At 51.0% G+C, this 14,685-nt stretch overlaps 1 protein-coding gene across 1 annotated transcript in view; it reads right to left on the bottom strand.

Moving 5' to 3' along the window:
- Nucleotides 1-1,046: 1,046 nt before the first annotated feature.
- Nucleotides 1,047-14,685, bottom strand: part of LOC149349731 (uncharacterized) — a 555,241-nt gene continuing 541,602 nt past the window's right edge. Inside the window, exons 44-49 of the mRNA XM_089578770.1 lie at nucleotides 12,606-12,737; nucleotides 11,303-11,500; nucleotides 8,438-8,647; nucleotides 7,291-7,515; nucleotides 5,463-5,550; nucleotides 1,047-4,553 (exon numbers count right to left, since the gene is read on the bottom strand). Of these exons, the coding sequence (XP_089434896.1) occupies nucleotides 4,288-4,553; nucleotides 5,463-5,550; nucleotides 7,291-7,515; nucleotides 8,438-8,647; nucleotides 11,303-11,500; nucleotides 12,606-12,737 (1,119 nt within the window). The 3' untranslated portion in view covers nucleotides 1,047-4,287. The remainder of the gene's footprint in view (nucleotides 4,554-5,462; nucleotides 5,551-7,290; nucleotides 7,516-8,437; nucleotides 8,648-11,302; nucleotides 11,501-12,605; nucleotides 12,738-14,685) is intronic.

Genomic DNA, 14,685 nt, shown 5'->3' with positions numbered 1-14,685 from the left:
CTCGCCTCCCAGCTAGCTGAAATTCCCGACCTGCATCATATATTTTACGCCGATGACATCACTCTTTGGTGTTCATCTGGCTCTCCCGGTCACGTACAGGACACCCTGCAACGTGGCCTAGATCTCATCGACTCCTTTCTCACCACCGCTGGCCTCTCTCCTGCTCCTGAGAAATCCGAGCTTCTCCTTCTCAGCCATTCCTCCTACCAGCGCTCACACAACCACTTCGTCTCTCTCCACCTTTCTGGCTCTCCCATTCCTGTCGTCACACAGTGCAAAGTTCTTGGCTTCCCTTTGCATGCGGCTAAGAATGTGCAATCCCTTCACCGCGCTGTCACCACCTGCCACTCTGTAACTCACCTCCTGCGGCGCGTGGTCACTCGACGCTCAGGTCTCCACGAGGCTCACGCGTGCCGAGTTGACCACGCGCTGGCCCTCAACAAGGTCTTGTACTTTGCACCCTACGCTTCCTTCACTCAGACTCAACTTAACGCTCTCGAGACTGCTCTTGTGGGCCTCTACAAGGCAGCTCTCAACCTTCCTATCACTACCTCTACCACTAAGCTCTTTGCCACAGGCCTCTTCCATCCTCTTCGTTCTCTTCTCAGTCTCCATCGTGACTCGCAGCTTGCCCGGCTTTCCCTTACCCGTCAGGGTCAGTGGTTATTGACTCAAGCGGGTATCTCGCCCATTCCAATCTCCCCGTTTACCTCTCCTATTCCCACCCCCGCCCCCAATCTTCGTATCCTTCCCCTCCCGACCAACATGTCTCCCGTCCTGCACGCCGGACGTCGTCATGCGGCCGCACAGCACCATTCCCCTCTCTTTGATACCCAGGGTGTAGCTTACACGGATGCCTCCTTCGTGGCTCCTCGAGGTTCCTGCGGCTACGCCCTGTACCATCCACACCTCCCTGCTCCTGAAACCCACACCAGCGGGCCGTATCTACACCCTCCAGACGCATTGTCCCTCGAGGTCCTCGCCATTGCGCATGCCCTCCAGTCATTTTCCCTCCTTCCCTCTCTCCAAGAGTACACAGTCTATTCGGACTCACAAGCCGCTATACACCACATACAGAAACGCACCCTGACCCCTTCTCTCCAACAGGAGGTCGAACGAGCGGTCTCCGCACTGCAGCCTTCCATCGTTTTCCTCCGCTGGGTCCCTGGGCATTCAGGGATTGACGGCAATGAGCTGGCCCATCAGCTCGCCCGCGACACACTTTTCCGGGCACCGTTGATCCCCTGGCCCAAGCCCTCGGAGGACGGTGGGAGACTCACCCTTCGCCGCACCATAAAAGAGGTCTACCTCGAGCTCCGCCTCGACAAACGCCTTTACCCTCCCCCTCATCCATCACTCACGGTGCCGGAGTCTCGCCTTCTTCGGCACATTCAGATGAATGCAGTTATCACCCCGTCCCGCCTCTTCCTCTATCGCTATCGATCGGACCCTTCCTGTCCCAACTGCCCCTGTATCTATGCGGACCTGGCCCATTGCCTATTCTATTGCCCGGCTGCTCAGCAGTCGGGTTCCTTCCCCCCACCCTCTCTATCCATCACCACCTGGCTCGACTGGCTTGGCGCTGAAGGGGAAGAAGAACAGCGGCTTCTGGTCGCCCAGGCGGTCGAAATGCTCGGCCTGTAAATTATGGTTGATTAAAAGTCTTTTACTACTACTACTATATTTCATTATTTTTATGCATAAGTTGCTGATGATTATGCGCACTGTAGGACTTAATCGTATGACATGAATGGCGCGATTACTCTGCAAGAAAAGAGAAACGATATGAAAATAAATCAACCTGAACCGCGTTCTTCACACGTGCAGTGTCCTATCTACTTCCTGTTCATCCTCTGTACCGCCGTATTCACGCCTGCCATTACTCGGACCGACGTCTTTTTTTTTCTGCTAAACCATATTCATCTCTTCCTGACTTAAAAAGGGCTAACATAATAAACAGCATAATAAAGCATGGACCAATGCCTAGTTCATGTTTTTTCCCAGTCTGGTCCAGTATCACACGAGTGGCCAGTAGCTAAAACCCATCTTGCAATTTCACGGACGCCCATCAACGAGGATCTGTGGACCTAAGCACATTATTATGTATGCAAACTGTGGAGGGCACACAAATAGCTCCTGAACAGTAATTATGAGCGACCAGTAGAGACTAGAAGGCCAGTGTAAAATATCAGGACTCTGGTAGAAGGGACTGTTCACGTCCCTCCGTTAGCCTTATTAATACACGGTTTAAAAAAGTCTGTACGGTTGCCTTTCAAAATCATGGTGTTTCTCGACTTTGTGAGAACATTTTCCAACGCGTTCCTCACCACATGCTTTCACTGTGAATGACCTATTTCAGTGTACGTAGTTAGACGCAACCGAAAACAGTTCTGAGCCTTCTTTCGCGCATGTCGCGTGAAGCGATCTTCATCGTAGCGTGCTTGGTCCCCATGCATCTTCTGGTACCATGATTTGTGCAGGCTAGGCTGTCCACCAATAACTACAATATAATCAAGCGCTCCAAGTGCCACTGAGTTCCAAGCTCGTCAGACTGACCTGAATGTAATCATTCTCAGGCGCTATCAAAAATATAACGTAATCAGCACAGTTCCACCTGCATTCACGTATCCATTATTTATTTATTCGCCAACTATATTTAGCATTCTATTCTCGTGTCGTTCCGCATCGCTTGCGTTTTATAGCTTGCGCATTTCCTTTCTTAACATGCTGGAACCAGACCCGTGTAATGCGCCCGTACGGGGGACCTTTATGCGTGTCATGAATGAATAACGGATGACAGAACAGTGCTTCCTTCCAGCGTGCACTGACCGACAGACACGCGTTTGTTCGCCTGACACAACATATCCTGCCGGATTTTTTTAATTCTTTTTTTTGTCTTCGAGAGATGGTTACGCGTGAGGCTTGTGGGTTTCCAGCAGGAGGCCACGCGGAACGTTGCGGCACACGGCAGCGGCAAACTATGTACAGTGAGAAAGCCTAGCGCGGCGTACACCGACCAGACAGGTTCAGGAGGAGGAGCAGGGAGCTACAAATGCTCCGAGGAGGGTGACAGCAACGGCGACCACACGTGACGAGGATAAACACGCTCTGAAAGACTTGTTATTCAGTCAGGCCTTCGTCGAAAACACTGAGCTACAGGATGCCTTGACAGGTCGAGGTACTGCAAGTTGCGCAACTGAAGACGCGATATTCCCAGTCTCTTTCTCCGCTCCGTCCGCGGCGGCCGCCGACAGAGGGCGACGCATCGCCGCGGGCGGCCCTAACACCCTCTCCCTTTCCTCTTTCCAACACCCGAGACATAGAGCACGCGATCACAAGCGGAGACCGCTTGTACACCGGCTTTCCGAGCCCGAACAGCACTGCACACAGAAGCCTGCGAAACAAACAAAACGATGAACAAGTGACTGCACCGTAGCCAACTGGCTCGGCACGGACCGTTCCAAGTACAGGGTTACTGTCACTGTGGCGATGGGTCTTGGCAAACCGAAGGGCAAGTCCCCAAGAAGCTCGCTACGTCAAGAAATTTATATATATATATATGTATATATTTATAGGGAAGAGGACAAGACAAGCGCAGTGTATGATACAATTAAGTTAACAATCGGTGCAACAACACACCTGATAATGTCTGGATGGGAACAACTTGGGCAGCTTATTAGATACGGTCACGCGCGCACACGGACATAGGGACACAGAGGACCGCGGAGCCGGGGCTCTTCGGATCGCGGTGGAGGAAAAAAAATACTCTCTTGGTCTGACAAGGAGAGGCCCCTCGAGTGAGGAGAGGCCGAGGGCGGCGGCGCGCCGCATACTTTTGTTCTCCTACACTCGCCGACCCCCGGTCGCGCGGTGGGCAGCGCACGCGGCTCGGGCCGCGCGTGCGCCCAGTCAACAACGGAGAGGCGCGATAGAATGCGTCGTGTAAATATAGAATATGTATATGTACATACGGTCATCCTTAATATATATATTCATATAGATAGGCTCGCGGCTCTCTAGCAACAAGTGGCACGCGCATGTGACCAGAGGCAGCCAACAACGGGGCGCGGGGCGCCCCATGACTAGTGTGCGCGCGCTGGGCCGCGGTGGCCGGAGGAGCACCAAGCACTGGCGGCCGGCCCGGCAGCCGGCGCGCTTCGTCGGGGACTAGATTGTCCGGCCGAGAGGCCGCGCACCCGAGGAGATGAAGGCCGTTGAACACCCATGTGGTGGAGGCGGGGCTGGCGGCGCTCAGCCCGCGGCTCGAAATGCACGCGCGTCGCCGGGTCAGCGCCACACCTTGAGTTTGCGGAAGGAGATCTTGCGCAGCCGCGCAGCCATGGCGGCCGGCGGCGCGTCGTCGTCGGACAGCGTCTCGCCCTCGCTGTGCACCTGGCGCGGCTCGTGGGCCTCGTGGCTCGTGCACGGCTCGCGAGCGGACGCTCCGGCGCCGCCGCCGCCGCCGGCCACCGCCGATGTCCCCGCCGACGTCCCCGAGGCTCCGCGCCGGCCGTCCGGCGACTGCTTTGGCGACGGGCACGACTTGTCTCGCTCTGCGCGCACAACATCCCCAGCGCAGCACTCAAATTCCGAGCCTGAATACGCTGAAGGTCGGGACGCTGACGCGAAAGCATTGGCAAGTTCGGCATCCTTAGTGGCGTTGCCAGGTTCTGTGTGCGAAGCATTATGGCTATCTCGTACCGTGAACAGAGATGATACATAGTGTTAGTCTATTTTCTCATCCCACGTCTTGTTACTGCTGCTTCCTTTGCGTGCCATCCAGAATCCTCCCAATGCTACTGATAGGCCGCATCAGTGCCCGCATAAGGAAAGTAATGCACAGATGTGATTTCTAGGCATTTAATGCATGTCACAGTGAAGTGTGACGACAACAAAATAGCTGATTACGGCAATCACAACAAAACATCTGTGCGCTTTCGTTTCTGCTGTAGCTGTTTACGGTAGGACAACGCCTGCAGAAAGCGGCCGTGGCTACTAAGACGAATGGATAGCCTTGTAATGTTTCACTACATTGTATGCAATACGTACGCCCTTAACAGCAACTCTAAAACAAGACAATAATTTGCGCTCGAACGACCGCTTTCGCACCTGGCGGCGTCCGCGGCACTAAGAACCGCTGGGGCAGCTGCCGCAGTTAATTGTGTCCCTCTCGCCCGCTGCCTCCGCCCCGTCATACAGCACCTCTACTTCATTTCCTGTTCAACAGGTAGCGGCCAAATGACAACTAGTGTAGCTTCTCGATCTAGCTGCCAGTCCTTTTCTCCTGCTTCGCATTCGGTTCTCTTGCCAGCAAACTTGTTCGCTGCTTTGAAAGGTCCATTGTCAACCATGTTCAAAGTTTTAGTGCCAACCGTATTCGCTTCAAGTCTCCAACCATGACACGTTTAGGTTGTTTCATTCCTTTAAAGCGGCATATGCGCATTCCTTGGAGCCTTTCTCACCTTTGGATTTAATTGAGCTGCGAAGACGACTGAGGCGATAAAAGCTGGAGCTTTTAGGGGCGCTCGTCTTTCGCCTTTCACTCAAGCCCTGAAACGAGAAGAGGAACAGCACATGATACAATTTAGTTAGCCGACATCGACGAGCAAGCGATGCAAACAAGCGCTACATAGGAACGTCTCCGTTCAGCCGTTCAGCGCGGTGGCACCGTACAGCGGTAGAAAGCAGGTACTTTAAGTCTGATCCGTGCCTATTAACACCTTGCATCGGTGCTGTGGTGCAATGGATCAGGGCCGCGCATTGGACGTTGTAGACGCCAGTTTGAATCCCGCCATAGTGAAAAATGACTATGCCCCAGACGTATCTCGCATTTGGGACAGACGATTAGATATTGCTGGGAAGAATAAAAATCACCCTTTGGATGTCCCATGCACGACCGCTTAACAGATTGTCGCATGACCCAGGCACATCCCTTCCATCTTCGCACCGGACTTGTGTGGAATTTATCCTGTACATGATGACCGTCGGCGTATTGCAACAAATTTCCAAACGTTTCATTAGATATTCCACAAATAATATTCATAACAGAAGTATGCCTGCCCAAAAGCAACCACAAATACCAGCAGACTTATGCTCTGTAGAGCCACCGCAGCACAAATAATAAGGCAGATACATGATTAAATCGAGCAAGCAAGAATACGCGACACGTACACTCCAAGCACGAATACGCCTATATGGGAATAAAAAGGAGGTAGTCTGTCTTCTAGCGCACACTCTTTTATAAAAGGTAGTAACGCTAGAGGTCAGTTTACTCCCTTATAACTCATTTCTGCTTAGAGTCTACAAAGTTGAATGGACCAAAATCAAGATACGGCCACACAGCTTAATTACGTCTCATATATGCCAGCGCCCAATGCCGCTTAGCGGCTGAGCGAAGATGTCTCACTGAATTATACACCTGCAATCCACAAGTGGTAAACAGGAATTCTCGCATCCGACCCGAAATAGCATTTATCAGAAGCAGCATGTTATTTCAAGTCGTGCTGGACGGACGCTCCGTGAGAACCTATGAAAGGGCCCCTATAGTTCCCCAGCTATATTCACTGGGGCTAAGCGTCTTTGCATGCGTACATTGTGCCCAACGCAATTATACGTACAGTGACGGTTATAACTGCGCTTGCAGAATGCTGTTCAATGACAAAGTGAGAATTTTCTTTTTCTCAGCGTGCAGGGAGCAGCGGCAGAAAAACACAGCTGCTTGCGCAGCGTTTTATGGCTTTTTTCAGTCGGAAATTAAGCATCATCATAATAATCGTCGTTGTTTACTGGGCACGCGGTATAAAAAGCACCCCTTACGCCACCTCTCCATGCGCTCATGAGCCTACATCGGAGATTAACAAGCTGTGAGGATGCTGTGTAGGCGGGCAACGCTGCAAGCTCTGTATAGAACTTATCGCTGGCACAGCTGGTGCGGGAAATTTTCGTCGAGGAAACAAAAGATAAAAGACGCGTTATCTTAGACTTCTATCAGCTTAGTTCGAAAGATGGGAAGCACTGCTCTTGTATGGGAGCCGACCAATAATAATAATAGTAAAAATCATTTACACAGCTACTGTACAGCAACTGGAATTTCAACGAAAGCTTCTACTGGAGTTTTTCTTCTGCGGCTGCTGCGAGCCTCCCGCGTTGGTAAGCTGCAGTGGGAACAAGGAAGGTGGCTCGTGGACTTGCGGGTTGCGAGAGGGGCTGGCGACAAAATGGCGCGTATAGTACGTCGCCGTCAGGTGCGGCGCTGGAGGGCGCGAGCAGCGCCTAGGCAGCGGCACTCGCCTCGTTTCGCTCCCTCAGTTCGAACCAGCCTCGGGCCTTCCACTGGGCCTGCACCTCGTAGACGTTCTCGTCGTCGAAGAGGGTGCGTCGGCCGCGGCTGAGGCCCCGGCGTCGCACCGACGAGCCGGCCGCCGGGGCGCTCTCGGTCAGCGGGGACGGGTACTCCATCTGCTCCACGAGCACGAAGTTGATCGGGTCCTCCGCGCGCCGAGCCTTCACCAGAGCCTGCGAGTTCAGCGCCCGGCGGTGGTCAGAGCCGCGTCCACTCTTGAAGCCGACAACGGGTGTCTCACATCGTCGGCGTTGAGAGCTCAAATGTACCCAAACGCAAAATGTTATCTTTTAGAGCGCCAGCACAAAACCCCTAATCTCAGATTTCGCCAGTGTTTGTCCGAAGCCTCTGGCAGGTGGCCCACCTGCAACCAGACTTTATGGCCAACTTCGCGAAACACTTTTCCGGCAAAACACTCTATGGCCGCGAGTGGATTTCGAACGCGCAGCGGCGCGATTAGACGAGCTTCGCTGGCCACTGTATTGACCACTACGTCATCGCAGCACCAGAGCGTCCCGCGCCGGTCTCTCGCGCTCTGCTTTGGACGTTGTCGTCTCCATCAACTTCCATCCGTGCACAATAGATCCAGAACACACCACTATCGCATTGTCTTTTTAAACCGAACTTCGAACCGAAACCGAAGTGAAAAGAGAAGTGCGAGCGCACCTAATTCGGATTTGGCCTAAGCACGCTAAATCGTCCGTCAATTTTTTAAATAATAATAATAATAAAAGGTTGCGCATGAGGCTACTGCCCCGGAAAAGCGTGGAAGAACGATACTGCGCGAGGGAAAAAAGAAGGTTTAGTGCAAGAGTATTGCTGTGGCCCTGGGATGAGAACGGCTTAATCGGGAGGACGGCTAAGTGGTGTTTTGAGATGTGATTGAGGTGTTTTGAGATTGAGATGTGAGAAGAAATAATGATTGTAAAGTTTTAAGTGAGTTATTCACGACGGAAGTCAATTAACTTACTCATCTAGTAATTCCCCATGCCCCCATGGCCAAGGGGTATAACGGAGTGAGGACGAAATATGTCTGCGCCAGAAAACAACTTTCAACGCGCGAGACGAAACGGCTCCCTCGAGCCGGATGCGCACCTGAGCAATAATATCCTGAGCAGTGCTGCTTATGGGAGCCTTCAGAATCGCGTACGGCTGGTCGGCGGACACGTTGTAGACGCAGACCAAGTAGGTCTCCTCGCCGTCGCTCCACTCTGAGAGGCCGCCGCTCGCGCCGGACTCCGCTTTCCGGCGCTCCTTGTTGCTCGACGATTTGATGGTCGTCATCCAGGCGCGCGTGCTCGGGTCCTGCAGGGTGCGCGCCAAGCGTGCAGTCTCTCTCTCAGTACACGAGCCAGCCGCAACTGGCATTGGGAAAGTAAAACATCATTGCTGCCGATAGCTTCCCATTACGTGGTCAGAGCGGAGAGAGTTTACGACTGCATCGCTGAAAACGACGAAGAAGACGGGCATGACGTCATACAACTAACTGGTAGCGCATAAAGAATCTTGCATGAGCAAAACTTGGGGTGTGGCCCTGCAGCTTCCAGCAAGCTGTAGCGGTGCTGACAGGATAACCTCAAAGACTGAAAAGCGGCTGCTTTGGGTTAGAGGCCAGGGACCCTTTAAGGAAGCTGAAAGAGTATACACCGAAGGGCTGAGCGCTAGCGTGTACTTCACATATCGTATATCCCTTTAGCAGACCACGCATTCATTTACGCGCTAAGAGGAGGTGCACGTAACCGCACGTTCGCACACCCTGAACGTTCGGCCTTGAAAGAGTGGCACTCGGCTGTCTCATAGCCAAAGCCTTCCAGATGCATCAGTGCAGATGCCAAGGTCTCATGTGGTGGCCGACGTGCAGGAACACGTTGATGTACGCCACTCCTATATTAAGTAATACATTTACGCTTCAGCATAGGCTATAGCTTGAGCTAAAATCCGGCACTGGCTGTTATACTTGTGGTTAGGATGAAAACGCCGCTGTCCTGCCATCAACACACTGGTGGGCGGGAGATTGTTATCAGCCAAGCAAGAGCGTGCTTAGAGCGCAGCAGGGCGAGTAGATGCAAGGAAAAGGATACGAAAAAAAAAAATCGTTTCGTTGCCAAGAGTGCAGTTGTAGATGCGGGGTGTAGTTTTATACTTTTGATGCCACAGCATTTAAGCTGAAGGTTTCTTTTCTCATCCGGCCACTAGACACTCCGAGAGCTTTGGAGGCTGCTCCACTGTTGCTTATTGTTTTTAGCACATACACAGAGCACCACGGCGAGCCAGCTGTATACAGGGTGTTTCACGTAACTTGAACCAATGATTTAAAAAAAAGCGGTAAACCGCAGCCCGCTGAAACCAACGATACATTGTTTGCTATCATGTGGCGCTCCTCAGAATATTTTTATTGCGCTTAATTAGTTAATTAACTAAGATGAATTATGCAAATTTTCAAATATTCATTTTAGTGCCAAGACCGTTACGTTAGGTTGTAGAGCAGGTTTATAAACAACCGATCCAGTTTATTGTAGCATCGTATCTCCTACGGGGTCCTTTTTTCCGGCATCTAAAGAAAGCCCACGAAATATGAAAAAATACCACGTGACTACGCTGATGCGCTACCAAATTGCAGCGCTGTCAACGGCGCTTAGAGCAAACGGAGCGTGCCCGCTGACCGTGGCGAAGTGAACGGCCGCCGCGCCGCTGCGGAAAGTGTTGACGCACTGTCAAGCCGCTGCTAAGAGTCACGTGGTATTTTTTCATATTTCGTGGGCTTTCTTTAGATGCCGGAAAAAAGGACCCCGTAGGAGATACGATGCTACAATAAACTGGATCGGTTGTTTATAAACCTGCTCTACAACCTAACGTAACGGTCTTGGCACTAAAATGAATATTTGAAAATTTGCATAATTCATCTTAGTTAATTAACTAGTTAAGCGGAATACAAAAAATATTCTGAGGAGCGCCACATGATGGCGAACAATGTATCGTTGGTTTCAGCGGGGCTGCGGTTTACCGCTTTTTTAAAATCCTTGGTTCAAGTTACGTGAAACACCCTGTACTCTCAATGAACTGGTGAATTGCATGCGCTCTACCTTGTTAGTGTAATCGTTAAAGGAAGTGCAAAACAGACTCTGGAGAGGGGTTTCCTTCCGCGAAGGACAGGCACCAGAACTGTAGTGTGCGAAAAACTCGCAATCATAAGGAGCGCCACGAGCTCTCCTCTCGGCTTTCTGCGTGCGAAGTCCAACCAGAAGCGTCCACGAGAGAAAACTACAGCTGAAGTATGTATACCACGATGCGCGAACACAACATTTCGTTATTCAGTGGTGATGCCTACTGCTATGTTTACTCTTCGTTATAACCACTCCATGCGAGACACTGCAGTTTATTCATCGACTCTTTTATTTTCTTCAATACTCTGTTGGTTCTGGCAGTGTACAAGGACAAGGACGGACAGAAGTGGAGATGGACTACTGGAGTTTTACATTTAATCTTGTTTTTGTTCGGCACGTGTCTTTTGACGTTTGACTTGAACTGCATCACATGCATCACATGCATCACATGCATCACATGCTCCTTATGCACGATTCAGCCTTCTGAATAAAGTTTAGTAGCAAGTCAGTGCTGTATGCGTCTCCACTACTAATAGCCCTTGTCTTGTGCGCTGCCGGAACCAACAATGCAGTACCAACTAGCCCAAAGACGGTTCAGTGCTCGCCCGACTGTTCCTTGTCAAGCATAGTACCGATGTTTCATATACAGGTGGCCCCTGAGAATGTCTCGACGAAACTTTCCTGACTCAAGGGTGGCGCGTTCCTCATGACTTGCAAGTTGGGATTCTCGGCGTGGATGGCAGTGGTTGCTGAACGTGCACCTCTTTGGCGAGTGCTTGGACGAACGTAGCGACATTCTACTGGGCGTACCTGTTCTGGAAATGCAAGCATAAGAAAGGAAGAGGGAAACACTCACATCGGCCAGTTTCTTGAGTATGAAACGGCTCTCCGTGTTGGCCCCGGTAGTCTGGGACAGCAGCGGGCATTCGTCAGGGTCTAGGATTCTCTGCGTGGTACTTTTTTCCTGGGTGATTCTGTCCCAATTTTTCTGCGTCTCCTCCATGAGGACGTAGTCGTCGAGACTGTCGTTCGGCTTGTTGGCCTTCTGGAGCGCCTGCAGCCGGAGAGAACGACACGGCGTGCGTGATATGCAGCAGTGTCTTCAAAGATTAACCCACTTGTACCTGTCAAGGCTGCATATACACCCCGGATTATGAGCGACGCCTAATTAATCCCGCCTAATCAAGCCTGAGTCGAGGGGCGCCTTCGCGTTCCACCGAAATGCGGTCGCCTTGGCCAGGAATTGAAATTTGCGCTTTGAGCAGTCACAGCCCGCCCCACCAGCGCGGCCATCGCAACGCTCTCAGCCCCGAAACCGCGTAGAGCTGCGCATGCGCTCAGCAAGCTTATTCCCCAGGCACGCCTCGTTGGTGTTTTCTTCATCCTGCGCTCTCGCATTCCTGTAGGTGACGCACGGTGGGTAAGGAGTTCTCCAGACGTGGGTTCGGGTGTTGCCTGCGTCGGTCTGATTTCAGTGGTGCGCCGCTAATTTGAACCTTGTTAGATCATCTGAAGAGACGATGTCAACTGTACTTATTGAAATGAATTTGGAAGTGTATGTTAAAGTGTTTTTCGTGTACCACACGCCGTATTCGAAGCAAATAAAGAAAGGAAATGCTTTCCGACATCCTTTCTGCTCCTTTTTTTTTTATTGCTGCCGTGTTCTCACTATTCCGTGATTTGTGGATGAAGGCCCAGGGGTGAAAGTACCGTCATGTCAAGGTGTAGGCTGCTGCTATATTAAGTTGTGTGGTGTTCGGAAAGAGCGTCGACCACAGAAGCTTGACGAAGTTTTTGGCCCATACGAGTCAGAAAACACTTGCGGACGAAATTATAAGAAGAAATGTAGACGACTCGGCTGCTGGCAGAGGCACTTGACGCCTGTTTCTCATCCGTCTCGTCACGAAACTGTCATTTAGCAGTATCCTCGGCCTATAGTAAAATATGCGAAGCGCATATACCTGCACTAAACTAAAACACACTAACAGAGTGCCGCGGCCCTCCACAGTGCAAGTTAAAACCTCTGGATAGACACTTTTTTATTTAGCATATTACAAACATTAAGTTACGTCTGCTAATTAAGTTTAGTTCAAATTCCAGAAACCGTTCATTCCACGCTATGTCACCCTGCGAAGCCTTCGCGAGAAGCGCATACTTACTTGAGCAATGACTTCTCGCGAGGTGGTGTCCTCTGTTATCTTCAGTATCGTTTTCGGCTCGTCGGGCATTACGCCGTGTACCACCAGGAAAAACATCCGTCGCTTGAGACCTTGACTGCCGGCGACGAGGTTCTGGGAGAGAAGGATGCGGCAAGAGGTCACCTTTGCGCGACGACGAGCAACACAGTGTGTGGCAATTTGTTTTTTACCGTCCCGATTAACGCGTCCGGTGTTCAGATGGTGAAATGTGCTTACCGCTTCATCATTTCACTCAATTTATCGTAACCTGACTTCAACATTAGAAAAGTCCTTCAATACTGCTTTATGATTGTGAAACTTCCCCCAACTCTATGGGAGAGCTTGCTGCGCTGCCCAAAACACCAGCACGGCGGCGCTGGCGTCAACCGAGGAGCACGTTTTGGCGCGCAGCGGAGCGGGAGACTGTTTAACTGAGTAGAAAACAGTGGTTTGCGGTATGCCTTTTTATTGTACTGGCATTTTATCAGGCGGATTATTGAAGTAAATGAATGTGTGTGCTTTTGTGAACCAGTAAGTGCTGTCTGTGAACGACTCCTTCACCTTGTGAGACAGGCTGCCGCGGCGGCTACACGAGCAACGACGAAAAGACCTCACTTTTTCGTTTCCAAACTGACGCCTAACTGCGAGGGAAGTGGACATATGCCGTGCCGTGACAAGAAGTTGTTGGCTTCTCTTTCGATTGGACACGTTTGTGAGAAGCATTTCGATTCACACAGACATCGTTCAGCACAGCGTGTTCGCAGTCAATGGGGACGTTGCGTCGTTGCGGTGCGAGCTTCCCAAACTGAAACTTGACGCTGTCCCTCAGCCATTCGAAGCAATACTTACTCAAGCCCAAACCACGTTCTCGGTTGTCAACAAACCGACGCATTATCGCATCAGATGCCTGCACAGTAGCAGGCATTTCGGAACTGGTGCCTGAACTACCCGGGTCATCGATAACGATAAGCAGCTAATTATAGTGAGCCTCAGTGTCAACACAGATCGCGACTGTACGTGAGACTGTGCGTGCACAATTCCCAGCCAGTGGAGGAAAAAAAGTCTAGCCACTCACAGCCGCTATACTAATATTTCTCTTCGAGCTCTGCGTAGTACGTGCGAATAAAGTGTTCATTCTATAAAACACACTAGCTTTCTGATTTTGTGAATGCACGCTGAGGAAGACGGCGACGGGCAAGCTGCGAAAGTAATTGACATGGCTATGCTAAAGAAGTCTTCGGTACACTGCTTTAATGGGTGCCAAGCATTTTGGAATTGAGAACGGCGTTATTCGATAGGGATAAGGGCAGTTAGTGGCGTCGTTGCCGCAGCATTGTCGCTTTAGAAATAGCAGCACCCTGCCGATAAAACGGCCAAGCTATGCCTGCAGAAGTCTACCATTTATAAGTTCGAAAGATGAACGAGTGAAAGAACGCTCTGCAGCGCAAGTATCACGAGCGAATCTAATGCGCTGCACTTCCGAAATGCACTGCGCTTCCGAATGAATGGCGTTTCCGCGCATAGCAACATTATAACCCCCATAATTCCAAGCCGGCTAGTGCTCAGCATACAGCATTATAATGCAACGTAATGTTAAACCTGCAGTCGTGTCCTCTGATGCTGGGTGAATGACAGCTCGGCACAAATGCAGTGAGTGCAGCCTGCTAACGCAACCTTTGCATTATCGTGCGCTGCTTTGAGGTCACGTGTATATTGTAGGTTAATGGTCAATTAAATAGTTAAGCATGACATGTCTCCGATTCAGGAACCAGCCAATCGCAGGTAAAGAGCCAGCCATGGCACTGTAAGCAGCGCTCTTTCACCATACAAGATTCAAGCGGGCTAGGATTACGGAACTGTGGTCGTTACAGGACCTCCCCTTCAGTTTCGCGTAATATATTAAAAAAGACGAGATAATAGCACGAAAGCTTGAAGTTTTAGGCCGGCATGTCTCAAACGGCTGCGTCTCATTTTTTGTCCGTCGCTACATCAAAATCGTTCGCAGTTTTTGTGCGCAACTAAATCTATCGGGGTCTTGGTACACTCTAAACACGAATTAGCC

Source organism: Amblyomma mixtum, chromosome 3, assembly GCF_055824585.1.
Source record: "Amblyomma mixtum isolate Tamu chromosome 3, ASM5582458v1, whole genome shotgun sequence".
Taxonomy (NCBI): domain Eukaryota; kingdom Metazoa; phylum Arthropoda; class Arachnida; order Ixodida; family Ixodidae; genus Amblyomma; species Amblyomma mixtum.
The sequence above is the reverse complement of the archived record's forward strand: the minus strand, read 5'-3'. Positions and strand labels throughout refer to the sequence as shown.